General features: G+C 38.5%; 5 protein-coding genes across 5 annotated transcripts in view; 3 read left to right on the top strand and 2 right to left on the bottom strand.

Moving 5' to 3' along the window:
- LOC145464333 (CUB and sushi domain-containing protein 3-like) overlaps positions 1 to 24,182 on the bottom strand; it is an 89,542-nt gene that overhangs the window by 24,027 nt on the left and 41,333 nt on the right. The gene's annotated exons all lie outside the window — the stretch shown is intronic.
- LOC145475647 (uncharacterized) lies at positions 2,549 to 4,103 on the bottom strand. Its single transcript, XM_081455282.1, has 3 exons — positions 3,278 to 4,103; positions 3,066 to 3,134; positions 2,549 to 2,849 (listed from the first exon to the last, which is right to left on the bottom strand). Exons 1-3 carry the CDS (start codon positions 3,401 to 3,403, stop codon positions 2,631 to 2,633), a joined length of 414 nt encoding a protein of 137 aa, XP_081311408.1. The 5' UTR covers positions 3,404 to 4,103; the 3' UTR covers positions 2,549 to 2,630.
- Positions 4,979 to 17,561, top strand: LOC145469163 (TNF receptor-associated factor 6-like). Its single transcript, XM_081452892.1, has 5 exons — positions 4,979 to 5,072; positions 14,823 to 15,278; positions 15,802 to 15,982; positions 16,533 to 16,744; positions 17,197 to 17,561. The coding sequence occupies exons 2-5, from the start codon at positions 14,833 to 14,835 to the stop codon at positions 17,360 to 17,362; spliced, it is 1,005 nt and encodes a 334-aa protein (XP_081309018.1). The 5' UTR covers positions 4,979 to 5,072; positions 14,823 to 14,832; the 3' UTR covers positions 17,363 to 17,561.
- Positions 21,112 to 24,063, top strand: LOC145484956 (uncharacterized; the record flags this gene model as incomplete). Its single annotated transcript, XM_081463580.1, has 2 exons — positions 21,112 to 21,453; positions 22,419 to 24,063. Coding segments are annotated over 2 exons (810 nt in total), but the record flags the coding sequence as incomplete, so codon positions are not given.
- Positions 24,148 to 24,182, top strand: part of LOC145462506 (uncharacterized) — an 8,549-nt gene continuing 8,514 nt past the window's right edge. The window contains exon 1 of the mRNA XM_081446071.1: positions 24,148 to 24,182. This exon is cut by the window's right edge and continues 8,514 nt beyond it. The gene's annotated coding sequence lies outside the window, so the exon portion shown is untranslated.

Raw genomic sequence — 24,182 nt, 5'->3', positions numbered from 1 at the left:
GCTCATAATGTCCAATAGCAAATTTACAATGATTACAATAGAAGAGTTGTGGTCATACAATCCTTACAATTCCCATTAAGTTACATAAACTTGTCTGTTGCCTGGCCATTATTATTGGTGAAATGCTTATTTTGTTTAATTTATACTTAAACATTTGTCAAAGTTCAGTTTAACAAAGATTTTTAAAATGTTGTTTTTACGATTTTTTAAAATGTTATTTTAGAGTTTAGTTACCTTACCTTTTCTAGTTTTATTTTTCAGTTCAGTTTAACAAATATTTTTTCAATGTTGCTGAGTAATATTTTATAGTTTTAAGTTACTTTACCTTTAAACATCATAAGAGTTTTATTTTTCATTTAGCTCCAGTGTTTCAGGAATTTTTACATGCATTATAGAGGCCTCTTGAGCAGACCTTACATATTTACATGAATATTTAGCTAATAGAGCTGCAAACATGAGGTTTTGATGTGTAATAATAGGCATAAGCTGTGCACCATCTTCCCAGTAGGATTTTACACCCCTAAAAATTACTCGCTATTCATGTTAATATTCCCTACCTGGGTAGCCAGAAGTTCTTTGACATCCTCTTCTTCCTACATAGTTTTTAGAAATACAGGATTAAAACTGATATAAATCTCTCTTTTTTTAAAATAAGGTTCAACTTGTGAAACCAAAATACATGCATGAAACACATTTTGTTATATAACTCCCAAATCGGATACATTTCTGATTGGAGGAGGACGGGTCACGTGTCATGGGTCAAAACCCGCTAACTACCTTGGGCGAACAAAACTAATTAATTAAGGCCAAGACAACATGAACTTTTGCCTCACAGAGAGTCAGTTTGAATCATTGAAACTGTGTCATATTTGTGCATCTGCTGGCGTCAAGGAAGTATTTTTTAGTAAGAGATTTTTTTTCCGTCTTTTAGTTGAGAGGTAGAACAAAATACTTAGTGACTGACCCCAAAGGAAATGGTGAGTTTTGTTTCTTGTTGAACGCATTGTTCCTCTCGGCTTCGGCTTGGGGTCTATAAGGAACAAAACTCACCATCTCCAGTGGAGGGGGGAGTGGGTTACAATGAAGTGTTTGCAACAATCTTGAAAATGAAATTACGGTAAGGAGTTTGTGTCCAATCAAAGGTTAAGTCAAAATGAAACTGCTTGCAAAGGAAAACCCATGTTGTTGAATTTTGATCACAGCCTTGTAGTATACCTCTCCAAGCCCATAAAGATTCTCCTTTCCTTAACATTTTGAAACCTCTTGACTATTTTAATCTATGGCCATACCACAGCAACTCTTTTTCTTTTATTAGTACACTGGGGAGGGGGGGGGGGGGGGAGTGGGATTTCTGGGCTAGCTATCGACACTCCTGCAGTCAGGTATTGTTTGATTGCCTTGGGGAAGCAAATTGCCATCCTCCCAGCACGATGGTGCCCATGTGTCTATGATCCAGTAAGAGATTCAATGAATCCTCTTTCATGTTTATTCATACAGCTGTATTCCCCTGGCACTTGGGCCGTACTATATATACAGCAAATGATAAAAACAATTGGTCGTTTCGTTACAGCATGGACCTGCAGCTTGGCTAGGAAGAGGTAATAGTTATCTACAATATCCAAGTGCTCTTTTGATACATGAGCAGTATAAAATTACATTTAACTTGTACATCATGTTGTATAATTGATATTTCAATATGTGCTACTTACTCTCTCGTATATATCCAGAACCTCTTGTTCTGTTATGGGATGTTCATGTAAAATCACTTCCTGTCTTCTTTGAAGGGTGAAGTGCAGTGGTAGAGCTTCAATCGAGCCTGCCCAGTCATACACTTCCTGTCATTCACATAGACCAAAACAGTATTTCAATATAAATATGTATAATATCAAACTAGTAACAAGTGCCAGCAGATTAAAAGGGCAAGGTAAAAAAAAAATGCGGTACATACATTTGATAAACTTTAAAAGTTGGAAACTCAAATGTGAAAGTGGCTAGAAACAGAGCTTTGTTTCGCCACAGATTGAAGAGTTTCCAACGTTGACTAAAATGGTTATATCCCTGCATGTGTCTCTTCACACAAATTCTTTTACATTACTGTTCTGGTGGTTTGCTTAAAATACAAATAGTATTGCACATTATGTACATTAATTAAATTTACTGTAGTTTTTCAGTGTATACCTGGAACAAGGCAGTTCTTTTGAACTTGCGGTGAAATTTGAGGTTGCCAAAGCGAAGAATTATGATGTACCCCTTTTGAGTTTCTGGTGGCACACGATTGGCCCTATCCTCTCTTATCTGAGGAGTCGAAAAACATACCGTCATATTTAGTCATCGCATTTGGGGTACAAAATGATATTAGATACAAATGATATTACAAAAATCACTACTACAAATGCAATACATGTAGATAGAAAAAATATTTCAAACAAAATTAACATATATACACCTTTGACCCAATTTTTTGGATTCTAAAGTAATGCTCCTCAATACAATCAATCAAAAACCAAAAATATCCTGTTTCATATGATTCCAACGATCGAAGAACTTTTATTTCTCATGTGTAGCAGGCTTTTTCCCTAGTAAGTTTAGAGTTTGTGTTTGTGGCTGAATCAGTCATGTCAGTTTTTCAATCACCTGTACTTTATTGTTCCCTCCTTCCTAGAATGGCTTATTTCAGTATTTTGTTGACTAGTAGGCCAATTGACCTGAGATGGCCGGCATATCATTATGTATACCTCAAGAGAAATACAGTTTTTAATATTTTTATTTGATACTCTGGGACATACCCTATGTGCTTTGGCATCACAGTCTTGATTCAAATGGCATTTCACTGGCGTGGACTGGTCCTTCTGATAAAGCAAAATAATTTAAGCCATTTACAATGAACAGTTGTTGTGTTTTTGGTGGCATAAAAATAGTGACATTGACACAACACTTGTGAGTTTTTGCAGAAATGTTTATACCTATATGTAATATATGCCAATTGATGTGAGTTGACACATGAATGTGTATACCTCAAGATAAATACATTGTTTCTCAGTTTTATTTGAAACAAATTGCCTTACCCTGTAGGTTTTGACATCATAGTCCTCATCAGTATCATCATCTGATTTTCCTGGCATAGACTGTTCCTTCTGATAAAGCGAAAAAAGGAATGCATAATTTTAGAATAAACAATTGTTGTGTTTTGCTGGAATTTATAAAATAGTAACATTAACACAACTGTGAATGTTTACATGTAATATAAAAATCACTGGATTAATAGTTTAGCATTTACCTTCTTGTCACTTGCAAGGGATTGCTTGAGTTCCAACTCCTGCTCTTCTCTTATTTGAACTCTTTCCCTGTCAGAAAAATGCTTTGTTATACCACATGCAGCAGATATAATTTGTCTGTTACACATCAAGAATGTAGAAGCACATTCCTGACTTAACAACAACAACAATAACCGACCCCTTTCAGACAGTTCATATCAGAGACTTGGCTGTTAATGTAACCTAAACAAGGAACACTACATGTCTTTGTGCTAAAGAAAAACCTTACACATTTTCAAGAAAGGACTGGGTGGGTGGAAAGACTGATGCTTTCAATGGAAGGAACAAAACTTGAACCCTGAGCACCTGAAATTTTTTTGAGAACATCACTTCTTTTGTGAGCTCAGCCAGAAATTTTTGGTAGAGATTTCAATAACAAGCATTGCAGTAATAGTGAAATGTTCCATATTAAAATACCTGGTGATCCCTTGGCTCTACTAAGACTAAATTAAACATGTCCTTGACTGCATATTAAAAGCCGTTATGTGTCTTTGTCATGATTAATGTCTCAAAATTTTGGCAAACAGGCACAATAAGTAAGCATGAGCTTAAACTTACCAGCAGGATTTATTTGGTATGCTTACTAGCAGATTTAGCAGGTACAGTGTGTGGTTTGCTACATGACCATTACTGTATTGTAATCTTACCATTCAGTTTTTAGGGCTTGTAGTGATGTTGTCCCTTGTGCTAGGGCATCCCTGACCTCATTAAAGGTGACATTTTTCAGGCTCTCGCCTATGTTAAAAGTTAAATTATGTAAAGGAAACCATACATGTGGAATTAACAACTTAAGCCACTTTCTGGTATTACTAAAAAGAAAAGCTATTAGCATATCATAGTAACTTGAAATGCATGTCCATTTTCCATGTAGTTATAATCTTGTGCAATCTGTTTTCAGCGTTGTGAAAACTGTTTTTTTTTTTTTAATTACATATTTCTTTGCATAATTTTCAGCTTGATTGTGTGGAAAATAACTTTCTGTATGTTAATGCACTCAAACTGAATTGTAAGTTAATGTAATTTATTACTAAAATGTGTAACTGCAACTCTTAACAGATGGCCATTAAAGGATAAGGTCACTCCAGAAAGCCTGTTGTCTTTGAATTCACCTATAGCAAGTAAACATTCAGCGTTTCCACCCACCGAAGTTTTAGCCCTTGAAGTGCCTGCTATCCTGAAGAAATTAGTCTTGAAAGATTGGCTTTGGAGGCTGCCATTTTGAAACTGTTTTGGCAGCCAGGCCAGGCATGTTTGGCTCAAAACAGTATGGCTCAAAGGCAGTTAAAAGGCTCTTCGGAAGCTACTTGGACGAAGTGGAGTTCAATGGAGTTCATACGCTTCTTCAACCACCCCAGCACTACATCAATAGATTTCTGTTATTAAAAGTCTCTTAGTATTGTGTGTCCAACAGACAAAACTAAATGACCTCTGTGGGCCACGTTTTTACCAGGAACAAGGATTTCGCATAATTGAAGCTCTTTTCCCAATATTCTAACCCTTCTAACCCCAGTAGTCCTCCATCCTAGACTCTCGACACAACAAAAGAAATATCCATCTATCAGTGAACTTAAAATTTAAAAACTGATGTTGTTGTTTATCACTTTCATCCAGGAATATGAATGACAAGGAACAGCAAGGGACGAATACATGTACATGTACCTTTGAACATGACGAATGTCATCTCCCTCTTTGAGGATGACCAAGACCATCAGCTGCTGATCAGTCCTCCCTTGGTGGCACATCTGGAACCATTTACATGTAAGCAGATTTAAGTTAGAAAAAATCCAATGCTACATGTATGATAAATTTATATTTTAAATATCCATATTTTACAGGGAGCTAGCCAAGAGGGTGTGCACAAACTTATTATTTGCAGGTCATTTTGAATAGCAACATCTTTTTTCGACATGAACAATGCCTGACCCAGTTGAAATTTTGTCCACATGACCAGTAACTGTATGGGAATAAATTATTGCGAGTTATTCCAAAGGAAAAAGTTGTGCTTCGCCTACCCTCTTTGTAACATCGCTATAATGTCCAGTTTATTTGGATTACATAGTAAATGACTCTGCTTGTATGCTACATCGGTATTCTTAGCCATTTACCCTTAGCTTACACAGACCTATATTTATGTAGCCTGGCCCATGCAGATTTGATGGGGAATTAAAGTAACCACAACAGTGAGAATCTCGTGATACTTCAATTTTTTTTTTTTTTTTTCATGTTTATTGGTCTAAACTATCCTGAACCAAACATTGCATTCGAAATTTGAACATTTAAAAAATCAGGCGCTGCGGTTCACATTCTCCAGACAAAACAGAATGTGATTGTTTCGTATTGTTTTTTCAGAGGACAGTACTTATGGTTATCCAAAAAAGGAATCCCTGTGCAAAGTTATTGCACTGCTTTGTAATCTGTTTGCTTAGTGACATTCACATTCCCTTTGCTGTTTCAGTTTTCTCAAACTCCCTGATATCACCCTGTTACGGTTGCACGTTTTCAATTTTTGGTGTGATGTTGGCTTATAAGACAACCACAAAGAAAACACAGTCATCTAATTTTAAAGTATCATTTGGTCACAAACCTCGTCAAAAGAGAGATTTAAAAAAAATGGCAAGGGCTGGTGGAGATCGTCATTTGTCAGCTCTCTTTCGCATAAGAGTACCTCCTGCACCCTGTCCAGTTTGTGGGATGGCACTAAAGTAGCAATTTGAAATTATTAAATTGTAGCCTGATAATGACAGTATATGATTTTGTAAAACAATAAAGACTAAGAGATAGTTTTTTATTGATTATCAGATCAAACAATTTAAAAAATGTTGTGCCCTCTTTAAACTGCCGTGTAAGAAAAAAACATTTTTATATCCTTCCACAAGAGGAATAAAATGGATCACTTGTCTTTTGAATTATGAAATGAATGAAGTCCTGACTTGTAAAAGGCTTATATAACTGACTGAGTTGTACCTTTCACGTATAAAATAAACTGATATGCTAATAAACATGTATATTTCATTTTCTTTGATTAATTTTTGTTCCATTCTTTAAAAAGTACATTGAACAGTATATTGCGATCAAAATTGGAGTAAAATTTAGCATACCTTTCCCATTTTTCAAATCCACTGCACCGAGAGGACACAGATTCTCCTCAATAGTCCCAGCTAAAAGTTGATTGCATGTAAATGACTTTATTTTTTTGTAAGAAAAAATACAGGGTCTCTACAGACATAATAGAGTTATATTTGTTTCAATTCTTATGACCATACTTGGAAAAAAAGTAGGCGATACAAAATTAATATTAAATGGTAGAATTTGAAAGAAAGAATAATTATGACATCTGTGTGAACTTAGAAATTACAATATACCTGTTTCAAGAGGTTCTGTGCTAGCTGATAGATAATCTAAATGTGGTAAGAGAAAACAATATCACTTAGAACAATGACATTGTTAAAACATTTTTTTCATTGGTGTTAATTTAATTTTTTTATAACAATTTCAAACTCTTTATTATAAATAGACACTCCTTGGAATTTAACCATGAAGAACCTTAAAGGAGAATGTCACTCCCAAAAAGCTCACTTTTTTGTCTTCACCCATACCAAGTAAACATTCAGCAAACTGAAGTTTCAGCCTGTGAAGTGCCTGCTATCCTGATGAAGTTCGACTTGAAAGAAGTGACTCACAGGCTGTCATTTTGAACTGCACTTTTGAACAGGCTAAGTTTATGTGATGTCATTCCATCCGCAACTGACTTTGCATTATTCAAAAGGCCAGCAAGATGTATTTTTTCCACGCGATTATCACCCATTTGGACAAAATCTCTTGTACTTGAAATCATGAAAACGTGGCCTGGCTGCTGAGTACTGTTCAAAATGGTGGCAGCGATGTTGAATTTTGGGCTCCATTGGAGATGAATTTCATAAGGAAAACTGGCACTTTAGAGGCTGAAACTTCGGTGAGTGGCTAAACTTAGTGCAAGGTTTTTATTAGCATTGACCAAAAAAAAAATAAATTTCTTGGAGTGACCTTCTGTTTTAAACCACAACACAATTATTCCCATGAGATACCTTGCTGCTGCTCATCAGTGTGTATTTCTACTATCTCCTCATCACTGTCTGCTGAAATGTATGAATAATCAATTCACATCTCATCATAATGACTACTTGTAACCATAGCCTTCCACTTTAGAAAATATATGTAGCCTTGAGCTAGATTGGCAAACAAGTAATTTGTTGATTACTCCAAGGAATGACTTTTATGTGAAAGTCTTGCTACACTTATTTCAGATAAAAATTGTTATTTGTCAAGTAAATATACATTTTCTGTACACAGATCCATAAAATTTAAACAGAGTAAAGAAAATGCTGTTGTCATCGCATGTAAATCAACAAACAAGTCTCTGAGTAAATCGAACTTTACCAAATGAAAAGGCACATGCTTGAGCTGTAGGAGAGGTTGAATAAGGTTGGGTTGTGTTATATTTTCCCTCACGTGCGATTGGTCTTAACACGTCATTTGACTGAATCTGCCCCAGCTAAATCTGGTTAATATCTTAGTGATATTAACTGATTTTCACAACTGCACATGGAGCTCTTGGCATATAGCAGTGTACATGTTTAAGCCATTTATATTTGCTGGTGCCAGTGAATAAATGCTTAACTATGCAGGACAAATTTGGCATGATAACTATGGCTTCTTAACTCTCTTTATCACCCATGTATAGCTGGTCGATAATGGACATCTTAAGATCCATTTGAGTGGAAATTTTCCTACCCGTGTATGGTTGGCGTTTAAATTAAAAAATAGCATTTTCTGGCACTTGCCATGCCTGTAATATATTGTATTGCCGAAACATGGTAGAAATTGAATCAGTAGAGGAGAAAATATGATAACTCTTTAAAGTTCGAGTGTCATATCTTCAAACATTAATAACTGAACAGTAACTTTTTTTTTTCTTTTTGGCTTTTCTTGTCCTTGTTATCATCTGATGGACATACTAAACCAACAAAACATAACAAAGTGAATGGAAAAGTAAGAAGGGTCTCCTCCCCACCCATAAAGAATGACCAGTCCTAAAACATTGAAAGTTCTTTTCAAAGTCCTAAGTCCTTGAAACCTAAACAATCCTTAAGCAGGCATTCATGTAAATCAGTTACATATGTAGAATAAATAAATAAATAAATAAATAAAAGAAACATACATGTAGCATGACAGTTCCAGATCTTGACTCTTACCTCCCTTTCTTTGTTGTGCAGTCAAATTGATTGCTGTGGATGAAGAGGGGAGCAGGGGTTGGGTCAGAGGTGCTGGTGCAGATGATTGACTGACTGCCGGGGGTATTGTTGCAGTAGATGACAGTGTGACTGGTTGTGCAGATGAGGATGCAAACGTGGATGGCTGTGAGGCTGCAGGTGTTAACAAGGATGCAGATATGGATGGTTGTGTCGAGGATGGTTGTGTGACTGCGGGTGAAGATGATGGTCCAGATGTAGATGGCTGTGTGGTAGGAGGCGAGGTCAGAGCTGAGGTTGTTGCTGGAACAAAAGTGATAATATTCAAATTAAAAAATATACGTATCTCATATATAATTAATTGTATATGGAAGGAAAACTTACAGGTAAAACATTACACTACAGGTTTGTTTTGAAAGGGTCTAGTGGTCCTCTTGAACTAGCATACGAGCAAGTACTTGATAAAGCATGCTTGAATGATCAGCCTATATAAGGATGTCTAGTCAGTCAGTGTTTCATGCTCCTGAAGAAAGAGGACCACCAGGCCCTTTCAAAACAGATCTGTAGTGTAATTTGTTTCAATTTTTTCTTTCATAAACAATTAATGATATAGCTCCATGACTGTAGAGTACTTTGTGACTCAGTGATAAGGTTTTTACGTATCTTATATATATATCTCATAGATCTCATATAAATGCCCAAGGCCTTTCGAGTATGGATTGAGCACAGCAAGGTCCATTTGAAAACTACATAAGGGCCAGTATTGCCCAGTACAGCTTAATAGCATTCAAAGTTAGCAAATATTGAATTTTTGAATTGCTGGCTTTTGAAAACAAGAATTACATGGCTCAGGACTGTTTCCATCAATGGGAAAACAATTTTTGGCAGCCATTTGGTAAGTTAGATGCATGCTTTAGTGTTGTAAATGGGAGATGTGAGATGGGATGCACTCTTCAAACAATCAGAGCAAGTGTTTCACTAAAATAACCCATTAGGTAACTACATGTTTTCTACAACTGAAATCATTTTTAATATTAATGTTAATAACACAAAGGCTTCTACAAACCTGGATTGGGTAGCAACAGGAAAATCTTTTTTTTCCTGCAACCGCCAAAGAGGTTCATTATTTGGGCACCATTTTGCATGCCAGTTGCCACCGTCTTCATGGCATGCCCTCGCTCATAGGAAGTAATAAATTCTAGACTGGATGAATGAAATATTGAGGACACAGTCAGTGCACCAACTATACCCAGTGATTTCCCCATACTATAATATAACTAATTTAGTGCTTGAAAGTTCAAGTCTTGAAAAAAAATTAATAACAGTAGTTTGCATGTTTTTGTTAAGTTAATAATTTAATGTTTATAAAACAGGGTTTTGCAGTCGTTTTGTATTAAATGATTGCTACTATCTTTTTAAAAAATCCAAATTTATAAAAGCCTGAAATATAGTGTAACTTTGGTAATGGAACTGGATGGAACTTTTTTTAAACGTGTGAGTTGCAAGCTGAAGGGTTTTTTTAGTTTATTTCTTTTTCACTTTTCCTTATTTCTTTTTTTTTTTTTTTTTCTTAAACATTTACCAAAAGGCAGCGTTTGCCGTTGAGATACGCTAGATGACTTAATAGCTGTATTCCCTTGCAACTTATTCATTATTACAGGGGGGGCGCAGCGGTAAGGATTCACTCAGAGAATATGGCAAATATAACAATGGCCGCCCTTACTCGAAAGCAATCACGCAAAATACTAGTACTCATTTAACCTCTCAGACTACTCTTGCTCCCAAAGCTCCGTCACGTGACATCACGTCCTCTTGCATAAGTCCACAAAAATATTAAGAAATAAGCAAGGTATTTTTTTCATAGATTTCTTAAGTATCTCGAAATGATATTTTTCGGTCTTCCATGGCGCGCGCCTTTTTTTTCTAAATTCCCTCGCAGGCCTCGCGCTAGGCTCGATTACCGGCCGCCGTTCGAGAAAGGATCCCGCGCTACTCCCCCAAACGTGGACCGGACTCGAGAAAACGGCGGAAGTCGAGCCTACAGTAGTCTCGCCCACGAGACAGGTAAAGGCTCTTGCCCACTGATCGCCAATCTGGCAATTCTCAGTCTATAAGGCCACTCCCCACCCCATATCAAAACAGAGAGATTACAAAGAAAAATTCTGCCTCTATTTAAAGAAAGTATTCTCCTGAATATAAGAATTGCTATTTACCGGGATTGTTACATCGTGCTTGAGGGTTTTTGGAGGCTTTACCCGCATGTTTCACTAATGCTCGCGTCGCTGCTGGGCGCGCACAATGTTTTGGACATCGAGATCAAATCACTCTGACAAGTAACACTTTCACTGAATTGGGTTTATTAATCTATTGCTGGTTTTCAGTGTCACGCAATTCAAACTAGATCAAAATAAAAATCAAAACCCGGCAATAGATAAAGTCCAGATTCTGGGAAATGAAAGAATGTAAATATGCAGAGACTCTCGCAAAAATTTGGGCACAGCAATTTTTCTTATGCGAGATATGCGGAGAAATTTTATACCTAAATTTATAGAGATTTGTAAGGAGACGCCATGCTGGTGCCAATCGGTACGGGCACCAACATGGCGGCTGGAAACCAACAGAAACATCTGTCACTGAGTTTTGCTACAAAAGCGTGAATTTATCCCTCGAGGAACTCTAAAACGTTTAAATAATACTTTTTCTAAGACATGCACTGTTCAGATAGCCAAGTTCCCCGAAATAAGTAACTTTTAACCATCATGACATGTAAATGCCGCGTCACGCAAAAGCTTAGAAATTCAAGCGTAGTGTATCACAAAACCAAGAATCCATTAGGAGCGAAAATTTGTATGAATATTAGTTTTCAGCTGCTCTTTTACATCATTTAAATACAATTTCAGGAAGATCAATAACTTTGTAGTTCGAATTTTGGTGACGTCACGTGAAAACCAGCTATAGATACAAAAATAAAACTACATTAAATGCCGTTTAATCAAGATTAGTCTCAATCTTCTGCATTCAACAAAATCACCCTTCGGCTTTCCTTTTGTCTGTTTTAAGAAACCCCGAAACACCAATCCAGTTGCACCCCGGTTATTCGCACTTGGTTCTTTCTAATTCCCTGTTATTTCAAAATCTAAACCATTTCCCTTGGATTTGCCCGTTGGTAATTTACTGTCGGCTATTTCCAATAATTCCTTTCGTTTCCCCTTTCGAAATAGCTGGGTTCCGCTGTATTTTAAAACTATAACATGTAGCGAAGTATGATTTTTTGCGGGAGCGTTCTTGTTGTGCAGTACTGTGAAGTACCTACAAACACATGTATTGCATCCAGAGCTAGTTAACCTAGTAAAAGTCAAACTCACCCACTAAGGTCTTTCCCGGCCAGTGATGGAAAGGTTCTGACAAGGATGTCGCCGATCTCAGTGTCTGTGTTGTTCTTTGTGAAAGAGATGTCACCAACACGCCTCGCGTTTGTAAGCCTGCTCATTTCGGCATTATTTGGCACTGCATTCCGTCTTTTTTCCAAAAAAATAACAGTCCTTTGGAATGCGCGATTACTATGACTCATTTTGTGGGATAAATCGCACACACGCAGCTTCAATCTCTTAGTAACTTTGATGTAAACACGAAAGCACACTGAAAGGCACGCTGCTCTAATTCGCACGCGTGTAGGTATTGTACCAATCGCACCCAGGGGACAAGAAAACTGATGCCACTTTCGATCACTTACGTGCTACAAAAGAATAATGAGCAGTAATTGGTTTTTTGAACTGACACTTTGCACCTTGATTCAGGAAACAAATTATGCTACATGGAGGTTTTGCACAATCTGAAAACAGGAGCGGAAAGCAGGAATTTAAATTATTAGCGCGAGCGGGATTTCGTGTTTCTACGAAGTTGGGATGCGAGATTTACATGGGGAATAGGGCAGGATACGGGATTTCAATTCTTACTTGACTTCATAAATCGACCAGCGCAAAAACTGCTAACTGGACGGTAAAAATAAATTTGTTGTATTGTCGCTGGGGCGGTATGGCATTAACAAATGGATGCCGCTGTTTTCTTTGCTTTGTTGTCGAATTACCTGTTTCTTTTGATTTCCTATAGATGCTCTGGTTATTAAGTAAGACGCTCTTTTGCTGCCAAATTACGAATTGGCATAATCTTTGGGGGAATGTTTTTTAACGCAATCTAGATTTTCCGACAGAAGATGCACGTGAAGATTTTCCGCTACTTTTGACACTTTGGCAAGAAAAAGTGGTTTTTTTTTTTTCTTTTGGTTACCGAAAGTTAGGTATACGATTTAGGTGCGGCATTTCATCCTTGTGAGAGCGTTTGCGCCAGCAAAAATGTGGGCACATGACAATGAATAGCAGTGAGACACTGACTACTAATAATAGGTGAAAAGAAAAACAAGCGCCATTTTCTTTGTGTGATTGTTTTCCGTAAATTTTTTGGCTATTTCGCTCAAGTCAAACTAGGTCCTTCTTTAATTAAAGTTAAATTCGAAGCATTTAATAGGTCTGGAAATTACTTTTAAAAAAAAATCAGATAGACATAGCAGCTTCTCCGCGGACATCACAGTATGATATATAACAAGTCGTTTCATGCACTGCAGAAACAAAAGGCATTGTTTCTAAAACAAAGGGACATTCATCATGGGAGATGTCAATCTGTTGCGATACGCTTTGGCTAGAACTCAGAAAGTGGAAACAAGTAAAATTACAATATTCTTTTGGACTGCGCAGCACATGATCTGTTCCCACTTCATCTTCGCAACAAACTCTTTCGCGGATATTTTAATAGTTTTTCACAAGTGTTGATGTCACCCAAGCCGCTATGATTGAATTCAAGCTATTTTCAGTTATCAGTCTTCGACCGGGTTCTTTTGTGACGAAGACTCTTCGTCACAATGGAAATAATAGTCTTTTGATCAGACACGCGCGCGACTAAACGCATTGAAGCTCGGTAGTGACTGTCGGCCATTCCTCTACTAAGCGGCGGATTTTTCCAACATGTCTGAGTTAAGCAATTTTAACTGCGAGATTGTTAAAATTGTCAGAAATGGAGAAGAATCGGAAGGCTCAGAAGATGAAGTGGACCATAGTCTGCTATGCCCAATATGGTGAGAAATTCCAGCCTTACAACCTTTCTCTTGTTTTGCTGCTGTCGAAATTGTTTTGTTTTGATTTTAATTTGCCTTTGCGCGATATGTCCGTCCGACCGCCGCAAACACAGAGAGTACTGTATCTTTGCTTGGAAATATCAAGTCGTAGTTTGTAGAGGTCTAGTGTTTTCAACGGCAACAGACTTGTACCATTGCTTAATTTTGCGGGTCAGGTTCGCGCTTCGTTCGTTCTGCATAATCAAAATTAGCCTGGGAACAGGCTCGCCTAATTTTTTTCCTCTCCTCGCCGGGAGCCTGTCCGCAGGCTATATCAAACTGTCCATATAAGAGGGTGAACAGGTCTCGGAGAGAGCGCAGATTGCGAACTTCAGTGGTTAATTAGGGGTGGCAAATGGTAAATGCGAGACTGCGAGACGGCGTTTTTCTGTGCGAGCCCGAGACATTTTGGCGTTTTATACTGCGAGACCGAGATTTCAAAGTGTTGAGTGCGAGCGCGAGGAGTTCAGATTCTTCGAGCTCCAGATTTAGTTGATAGCTATAAGAATGAGTTAGAATGTGCTCAGGCCCGAGATTTGAATTGTGTGATACTAATCAAGTGTTTCGCCTTGTGGACGAGGGCGAGGGGATGTGAATGTGGGTAAATAAATACGCTGATCCATGGCCTTTTTTTTTTTTGAAATCCCTCCATAAACAGATATTGCTCAAGGCCGGAACCGCATTGTTTTACAACTTTTTACCACTTAGTTTATAAGAATATCGAGAACGAAATTTGCGAGATTTTAAGAATAATTTAAGAATAGATCCGAGGCTGGTTTTTGACTTAATAGGTTATACGTTTCGATCGTTTGGGTCTACGAGCAGTCGCTCTTTCGCTTAGTCCGTCGTGTGTGACGCGATAGAATACCGCGAGAAAACAATGTCCGCGCGGAATCCTGGGGGCGAGAAGCGCACGACGGGCTAAGCGAAAGAGGGACTTCTCGTATTCTAGTCTTTTGTTCCTAAAATTCGATGTGATTTCGTAGGTTTTATTAACTTTATAGCATTATTTGGTTGTTGTGTTTGTCATAGCCTTGCCGTCCTTCTATTTCTTCTTCTCCTCCTCTATTTCAACATTCGATTCTCACTCCCTCTTTTGCCATTTTCTCCCAGCAAGGAGTTGATGAATGAGCCTGTCTCGTTGTCCTGTGGACATAGTGCATGCAAGGCCTGTTTACTGGAGAGTATCGCAAATCAAAGAAAAACCTGTCCCCTCTGCCGTGTGATTCTTGACGCCTCCAATTTAAATCCGAATATCGCTGTAAAAGCGATGATATCCAAAATTAATGTGCGCTGCACAAATGGCGGCTGCTCATGGACTGGGCAGCATAGCGATAAAGAAAGGCACTGTGACACCTGCCCGTTTATGTTAGTGGAGTGCCCAAATGGTTGTATCGGGAACCGACAGCGCTCTGCATTGGACGAGCACCTGGCGGCATGCCCTTATGAAAAGGTTTCATGCATGTTCTGTAGTGTGGGAGTACCGAGATTTCATCTCGACGTTCACGTGGAAAACTGTGCGCAAGGCCCTCTGCTATGTCCGCTTCAGTGCGGAGAGAGATTACCGAGGTAAGTTTAACTGTACACTGGAGGCAAGGTCATTATCATTTCTCGAAGCTAACTACGGATGTAATAAAAGTTAGAATAAAATGCTCAGTAAACAATCTCTTTCAGACCAGACTGCGAATTAGTTCAAATATTTGCCAAAAGTATCACGATAGCCGCTACTGGTGTTTTTACAATAACTGCAGAAATTCTCGCGCGCTGATTGGCTAATTTTCATTGTCAATATGCGGACAGACGCGTGATTTTTGATTTATACGATGCGTCAACGACCGAGAGCGGACAATTTGACAATTTCTTATCGTAAAAAATAAATTGAAGTCAGTTTTTCATGCGTCGGTCCTATTATGGACAATGAATTTCGTCATAACATTGCTAAAGTAGTCTGCGGATCCAGGAGACGATAGCCGAATGGCTCCACAGCTACTTTGACCAAGTTATGACGAAATTCTTAATCAGAAAAAGAACAGACGTATAAAAAACTGTAGTCAATTTGTTAAATTGAACAAATTCGTTTGCCTGTTTACAGATCACAGATCCACTTGCACCTCGGTGACTGTCCTAGGCGTGTAGTTAAATGTGATGTCAAGGGTTACAACAATTATTACGCTCTTGGTGGTAAATACGAACATGATCGTCAATACCAAGAATGTCATCAGGTGATGCTGAAGAACGAAGTGGAGAAATTAAAAAGCAAGATATTCAGCAAGGTACGTGACCTTAGGTTGGCTATAGGTCATTTATTGAATCGACTCAGTGCCCCATTAATCTCTGTAAACGTCTAAGAGTTATAATCTAGATATTTTACATGAGCAAATGTCTATGAAGGTTGAATTCAAATTCGGCTGTGATAACTTCCGTTAGGGTAATAGGCCTTTTGCAATAGTTGGTCAGGTGACGTGCTTTCCAAGAGAACGCACTGATTTAGTCACTGGCAATGCATGATGTTATCAAGATGGAAAGAACATTTACATATAAGCTAACATGCATATTTTCAGGTTTGGATTCCTTTAAGTTTCGTGGAAGTTCGAAATCAGAAGGATTTGTATGTGTACCATTGTTTAATTGGTCAAAACATGAGTGTTCTAGCTATTCAGACCACACTCTTTACTTTGCTGAAATCCATTTAGCTCTACATGTAGCTAAAAGTTTAGAAATTATGGATTTACATGTAGTAGCAGGGCAACATACGCCGGCTGATGATAAACCAGTCAATGAATATTGAAATGACTTACGCCAGTTTATTTTAATGATTTATAGGCCGAAGAAAAAGTGGAAAGAGTTCTCCGCAAAAGAAAGAGTTATAAGTGGACATTGAGTCTGGTTGACCTTCCGGCGGGCAAAAACGCGGCAAGTCCTCACTTCAGCTTTGACCGCAGTATGTTCAGATGCATTTGGTTGAGAACAGCCACGCCCCAAAAGATGGTTATAGAACAGCTGGTCTGTTCTACACCGCTCACTGTCTCGGCAAGGTAAGGCTCATTTTAGCCGAGTAGTGATTTATCTGCAAACAGACAGACAGACATACGTACAAACTTTATCGAAGCTCTCAAATTGCAAATTGACGCTTGAAGTTCTTGGGCATGATGTGTGGTGCAAGGAAGGGGAGCAAACAAGTTCATAATTGTCCAAGTGGGCATTGACTAAATCAGTGTTTTTTTGTTCGAGTCTTACTATGAAATGGAACCATTTTATCTCGTATAGTTGTGTACATTTTTAACTATACTCACGCATGTTTTTCTGCCCTTCTCAGCAAGTAATTATAAGGGGAACGATTGATTAAGTGAATAATCAAGTTTCTTTTTCTTTCACGTTCTGGTTGGCCATGATGCTAATAACTGCAACGGCATCTCAGTCAGTCGACGGCGATGTAATTATGTAGTTGTGTGTATTTGTAACTGAAGTACAACAAATTGTTTTTCAGATTCGCTTTAATTCGGGATGGCGACGTGCTGAAACGATTCGAAACGCGCTTTCCGGCAATTGTAACCGAAGGGAAGATGAGCGGCGCTGAGGTGGACTTCGGTGATCTCATAAATGAGCAAGAAGTAACGTTTAAGGTCACTATCGACATCTATAGCTACATTTAGTTATCTATACTAAGTATCTAAAGTAATCAAAAGTAATTGAGACACCAGACATTATAGTAGCTTACAAATATTGAAGTTACTGTTACGAAGGAAAGAAATGAATAGTTCATGTTTGAAGCGAGAGAAATTAAAGAGGGGCAGCTGATTGGAAGAATTTCATCAGCCGTTTTTTTTAACATTGTCCCAGACGGGAAAATGACTGTGAAATATGTAATATCTTATTATACTTTAAAAGAGAATTAAGTAATGCTCCATATTGCGAATTACTAGGCTTAAAAAACTCGCGTCCATTCTTTGATGCAATCAGAAATAAAACCAAAACTGATCGTGACTGCTCTATAATTGATGCACTATCTGGATTATAGTCTTTTATCGTACGAAAAAGATTTCATCATGATGACCATTATCACTATTGTAAGAATGAAAATTATGTTAATTGGTATTTGATTTGCCTTTTAAAATTAACATACCTGTCTGAAAAGTAAAATCCCGTTATAGTCACTTCAATGCTGGGCGTATGTGTTAAACTGAAGAAAAAATTGCCTGCTACTCTTACTTTTTAAATGCAATTATTAGTGAATAAAAGTTGTAATGATAAGTTTTGGTGTTAAATGGTGACTTGACTGGGCACTCTTTGGTTGGCATCTTCATTTACATTTCCTTCTGATCAGATCAATGATAGGATCTTTCGCTCTTTTACCAGACATCATAATGTAACTACTCAAAAGGAAATACATGTATAGTACCTGTTTATGTTATTCGCGAGATCCTTGTTATCTCTCTTCTTTTGCGCTTCTTCCCCGGATTGTACCCTCACAACTCTCGACTGTGATTGGTTATGCGCCCACCCATTTGCAATTTATCGACGTGCGATAATGTAGATGTTCAATTACAGGTATCCAATCTGAACCACATCAAATCTGGTACCTAATTAGCTCCGCACTATATTCGCCTGTCAATTGTAAACTTTATGAGATCTCCATCTCTTGTCTCTGTACTGTTTAATGACACTAAAATTTTCACTACAATTAGTTTATCTCAAACTTTTTTGTAACCAAAACAATTAATTGGCAAGAGGACCGTGTAAAATACAATTCACATAGTAATTATTACCAACATTGCCGATTATGAAATTACGGCTGAACCTCCCGTAAGCGACCACCCAAAATGTCAAGCCTAAGCGATCGCTTACGGGAGGTGGTCTCTTATGAGAGTTTAGCCGATACTGGGTCAAAATTTGCTCTCAGGATATGAAAACTGCAGAGACTTAGCCCATGTGTTAAATGTCTTATGCATGTGAGAAGTCAATTTCAAGAGAAAAATTCCGGTACTTGTACTATCCAGCAATCCCGCCAGGAATTCGATAATGTTACAACGCCTCATTATCCATTTTCGACTTGTATTCGCAAAAGCGTCAAAAGCAATGTTTCCGGACAAGACGATCGGCCAATCAACCAACTTAGCAAGTCTGTTGTTTATTCCCGCATTAGTTTTGTTAGTGGCCTGTAGAAAAGAACGTGCGATTTTTTTTTTTTTTTTTTATGCTTTTCTACTCTTAGTTTTTTTTTTAAGGAACCACTCCAATTAGTGTCCCGCAGATAAAATCTGCGAGATTCTCCTCGCTATGTAACGTAAATGAATACGTCAAAAGATCATACAAAATGAGGCATGAGAATTCTTTCTTTTACTTTGGAGCTATTGTTTTCTCTATTGTCTTGGGTTTTTTGTTTTGGGTTGTCAGTTGTTTTACGTCACTTGGGAGTTTCACAGGTTCACGCCGAACGTAAGCACAATAAAAGCCGCTAAAACATCTTCGTAGTGGCACTTCGCGCTAACTGCGAATAACGCTCTCGTGAGTGAGAAGTCATGAATCTGAATGAATGTATAGATTTGCAACGGGGTCCGCGTATGAACTTGATCCAGTTATTGCAACGACGTTTCCTGCTGGCCGATCCGCTTCGGTGCGCACAATGTGACGAGGACATGGTCTTAATACAGAGGAACGGCAATCATGTTGATGGATTTCATTGGTAAGGTTTTCTCTTAAATCAAAATTTGGATTCAGGGTGCATTTAGTGTAGGTTACGCTTAAGATCTTAGACATGGGCAGCCTTTCAAATTTCGCGGCATATTGGCGGGAGATTGGAGTTTTTGGCGTATAGCGGCGCGAACATTTATGTGCTAGTACTGGCGTATAAATGTTGAACGGGGCAAGGCGGATCGACTAGATAACTATGGCTTCTTAACTTCTCTTTATCACTCATATCCTGCCCGATAACGGACATCTTACGATACATTTGCGTACAAGTTTTCCTAACTGCGTTGCCCGGAGAAGGCGTGGGACCAGGCGTGTGACGCGAACGTTAAATAGCCTTGGCGTATCTTCAGCGTGAAATTCTTGGCGGATTATTGATGGTAAATTTGTAGTCGAACCGAAAGACGAACACCGTCGGACAGTTAGCTACCCATTTGATTCAGAGAAGCGCTATTAATTTTGAAGGTTTTCCGGATCAACTCAACGGAAGGGAGCCTGGTTAACAAGACTATGATTATTCCAGTGCGCCTGCTGCATGAAAGGACTGAAAGCTATGCCTGTCTTTTTGTTAGACACGAATCGGTTCCTGTGAGGAAAAGTGAAGAAGACATCGACCATTCGAACTGTCACCCAAATTCATTTTGCCCCGACAAAAAAGGGTTTTATTATGTAAAAGTTGATGGTATACGGAGTGGTAACAAATTGATGAAAACGATATCCCAAATACGAGGATAAAATTTTTGTTAATTTTTTTGTCCCTTTAACTTCACTTAAATTTGCTGGTGTACATGATCCACTGATCCTCGAATCTTATTCGGCAATCTTCGGTTATCTTCGGACATCTCTTCGGAAAATGTTCGAAAACATGCGTCTGAAGTCCGGACAAAGTTTGGAAAAACTTGGAAAGACTTCGGATATCGCAAAAAACGTCGTCATGTGTTGCGAAAATTTTATGTAGTAATATCTTCTCAAATGAAAGTCATTTTTAACAATACAAAATGTTAAAAACAACGAAATTTTGAAGTTTATATCAAACACATGAAAGTACTGGTGAAATGAAACAGTTGATGACATCATTTATACCTGTGGTAGTTGTACAATTTCTCTGAACTGTGAATTTTATTTCCTTCACTTCCCATGGGAAATTGTTTTTGGTGTTATTTCTGGCAAATATCTGTATCATCAGCGTTAAGTAACATTTAGAAAATCCAAAAATAGCTGCACATACTTAAATTTAATCTGGTACACGGGTTTTGCCCATTAAAAGTTGAAATTGCTCGATTGCCTATCGGATTTCCTCTTAATTGGTGCGCGCAAATCTAAATTGAACAGGTTGACCAATCAGCTTTTCCGTTGCTTGGCTGTCTGTCTTCTTTGAGAAATGCAAACGAGTATGCTGACTTTCTAATCTCCCTCAAATCCCTCATCGCGCGTATTGAACCTCCCCTCCCGCCCTTCCCCCCTCCCCCCCCCTGAGGGGAAAACAGACCGCAGTTAACCAAAAAATAAGGTTCTCTGAATTATGTTCCTGTTTTCAAGATAGACTTTAGGCTAAGAGCAGCTGTTTCAAGGATGGGTTTAAATGTAAATGAAATTTAAAGCGCTTAGAACAGGCTGCCTTTTTTACGACCCGTGAAAGACACATAGGATTGAAATCATGACAAACTCTGCAGAACTCTGTGAGGTATTATTGGGCGCTAATTAAAACACCATTATTCTCCACTCCCGAAACAATGGCGTCATCTTTTCTTTTCTTATTAATAGGCGTTGCAGCGGCTGTAAGAAGAAAAGGAGCTTGCGAACCAACAGTTTTTTTGAGGAGTTTCCCCGCGTACCACTGGGAACGCTGCTCTTTACAATACACTATTTTGTCTCTGAAGATTCCCAACGACAAACGGCGCGGAGATTATCTCTCAACCCAGGGCTGGTCTCAAAAATTTACCGACGGCTGCAAGATGTGTGTTCTAGGGATCTGGATCGGAGGCCGTTCATACCTTTTGGAGGACCGGGCGCCGTAGTTAAGTGTGACGAGAGCAAGTTTAATCACAAGGCTAAGGTGAGATCGCTAGTTGAAATTCAAAACATTCAGAAAACAACGAGAGAAAAGCCAACCTACCTTGGCTAATTTCTCGAAGATATTAAAGGAAATCTAAGGTGGCTGGAAACTAGCACAGCAAAGACACATACATGTTAAGGTGGCTCCCTATAGTTTTACGATCGCACGCGCGCTTAGGACAAATTAAAAACTCAAGTAATCTGCGCGCACTCAAAGGAAAACGTCAGTGTTTTTCGATATTTTATGACGTCAACATGAGCACAAAAAGCAAAACTGACAGCGAATTTTCGCGCGTTTCCTACGGAAAAAATTCCGTTAGATTTGCCAGACTGGTTATAAATATTTACTTTAGTTGGAGCTCGTTTTCCAGCGAAATCTACCTGACCAGTTTTTCTGCAGCTGTAAGACATAAATTTGCAAACATCTAAAAAACTGCCAGTATAAACCCTACTTTTTTCGTGCTTAAAATTCGTTTCCCGCCGTATTCCAAGTAAAGTAAAAATTTTGGAAAATTTCACCGAAGGAAATTCAAGGAAATCACAAATAAAGACATCAAAGCGGTAAACAACGCATTTGTTTGGGTGTCTATAATTCAACATTAAAAGCCAAGATTTAAACAGAGATGCTAGTACATTAACATATCAACCATGCTAATTACATTTAGTAAGTTTGAAAGGACTGGGTGTAAAAACGAATGCAAAAACAGCATTCAAAACATAACACTAGCGGGCGCAACGTGATAAATGAATACCCTATGGAGCCACCTTGAAGCATCCCACGATGTTTAAACCGCCGGGTTCATCGACCAATAGAATCAAACGCTAACTGAACCTATCGTGCATGTATCATAAAACGTAAAGGAAGATGTTCAGCTTTAAATTATGCTAATGTGTTGCAAAAAAACAATTTCTATTCTGGTCACGGAAAAAAAATGTCCAGTGAAAAATCTGTACGTCTCTTTTCAGTACAACCGAGGGAGAAGAGCGAGGGATGCCTGGGTATTTGGAATAGTCACCACCGAATTTAGTCCAGCACGGGGGTACTTCCAGGTTGTAGAGAGACGGGACATCGCCACGCTTGACCCCATAATCTCGAAGTGTATCCGACCAGGAACAGAAGTCAGCAGCGATGACTGGGCTGCATACAGAGGCATGGCACGGCGTATAAATAACGTCGCAACGCACCGAGTCGTAGTACATGCTCGACACTTCGTTGATCCTGTCACTGGCGTCCATACACAGGAGATAGAGTCCTGCTGGAATAGTCTTAAGCTGGAACAAAAAACACGTAGAGGTATTAGAAAAGCTGATCTTCAATCTTATCTAGACGAACGCATGTGGCGTCAGTGGAGAGGGGGGCATCACAGGCAAATTATGCAAAATTTTCTCGCAATTTTGCCCCCTCAATATGTAGTTACCGACGCAGCACTTTAAGTTGTAAGCTTTAAAGGTGATTTCCAGTCCGTGGTGCGCACTCTCGAGACTTTGTTTGCGTAAAAAAGGTGAATATTTCGCAACTACCTGCCTGAATTAAACTGAAAGTTTCAATAAAACGCTAACCGCCATTATGGGTGCGAAGCTTTATGCTTCGTTCTTTCTCATATCACTTGATGAAACAACTTCGCAGCTGTGAAAATCCATGAAGCTGATGGGAAAATTTACCTCAAAGATAAGGTAAATGGCTCGTAGCGAATAACATCGATTCGCATTCCATCGACTGAGACTTATGTTTATAAATATTAATGTACTGAGACTGCGCATTACTGATTGGAAAGCATCTTTAAGGCCGTGGGGTACGCTTAGCCATGAATAATAAAATCGTAAGACCAAATTTTGCGTCATATTCGCCATTCATTAAAACTCTTATTTCTTGGCTGCTTCCGATGCGTTTGATCTCAAATTTTAAGAAGACATGGCGGAGGGATGTAAGTTTATGAACGTCGAGTTTAATTGCACTTCACGGTACTGCCGAATTGGACAAAACGCTATTTTGTGGCCAAGATTTAGGATGGAATATAAGAATGCACTTAACGATTTTATATGAAAACGATCAGTTATAGTTAACCTCTAGCTTATCATGACGGAAGCGGAGCGCTAAAATAGACCTTTCCCAATCTCGCTCTGGTGCTATTGTTCGTACGTACTGAAGTGGAATGCGGGAAAGGTCTTATAACTTTAAGCTTTATAACTTATGACTCTCTGCAGTGCCAGCTCATGAATTTCTATATCTGCGCTGAATTCTTTGACACAAAATTGTCGGAGAGTTGCAAACTTTGTACTTTCCGAATATCAACATCAGAAACACAAAATGAGTTGAAATGGACACGTTTGTATAGTAATTTTGAAGCATTGTAATATTTTAAGAAATCACTTGTTTTTATTTGTTTTCAACAAATATAGATTAATGGAACATTACCTATGAATACTCGAAGAAAAGAATTTTATTCAAATATTAAAATGCCAATTATGCACGCGCCCAAATTTTGTCAAGCCATGAATATCTCGTAAGCTTGTCAATGAATTGGTCGAACGTCGTGCATACGCTTTAGTACATGCATTATCACGAGCTTAAGATGCCTCTGCGCGGAACTTTTACTCATAGATCGCTCCCTCCCCCCCCCCCCCCCCCCCCCCAACTAGGAGTTCATGCAGAATTGAATGTAGGTTGACACAGAATAACGTAAGCGGCATATGTCATTTTTAGTCGTGGATACGCGAAGCGTAGAAACG

Source organism: Orbicella franksi, chromosome 1 (assembly GCF_964199315.1).
Source record: "Orbicella franksi chromosome 1, jaOrbFran1.1, whole genome shotgun sequence".
In the NCBI taxonomy this organism is placed as follows: domain Eukaryota; kingdom Metazoa; phylum Cnidaria; class Anthozoa; order Scleractinia; family Merulinidae; genus Orbicella; species Orbicella franksi.
This window is presented reverse-complemented; position numbering and strand designations above follow the sequence as displayed.

Bases quoted from the DNA above. Each gene is read 5' to 3' on its own strand.
- LOC145475647 (XM_081455282.1), bottom strand. From the start codon at position 3,403: ATGTGTAACAGACAAATTATATCTGCTGCATGTGGTATAACAAAGCAT. The intron at 3,135-3,277 runs GTAAATGCTAAA...TCGCTTTATCAG, and splicing joins CCCTTGCAAGTGACAAGAAG to AAGGAACAGTCTATGCCAGG. The intron at 2,850-3,065 runs GTAAGGCAATTT...TTGCTTTATCAG, and splicing joins ATGATGTCAAAACCTACAGG to AAGGACCAGTCCACGCCAGT.
- LOC145469163 (XM_081452892.1), top strand. From the start codon at position 14,833: ATGAATGAGCCTGTCTCGTTGTCCTGTGGACATAGTGCATGCAAGGCC. The intron at 15,279-15,801 runs GTAAGTTTAACT...GCCTGTTTACAG, and splicing joins TGCGGAGAGAGATTACCGAG to ATCACAGATCCACTTGCACC. The intron at 15,983-16,532 runs GTACGTGACCTT...AATGATTTATAG, and splicing joins AAAGCAAGATATTCAGCAAG to GCCGAAGAAAAAGTGGAAAG.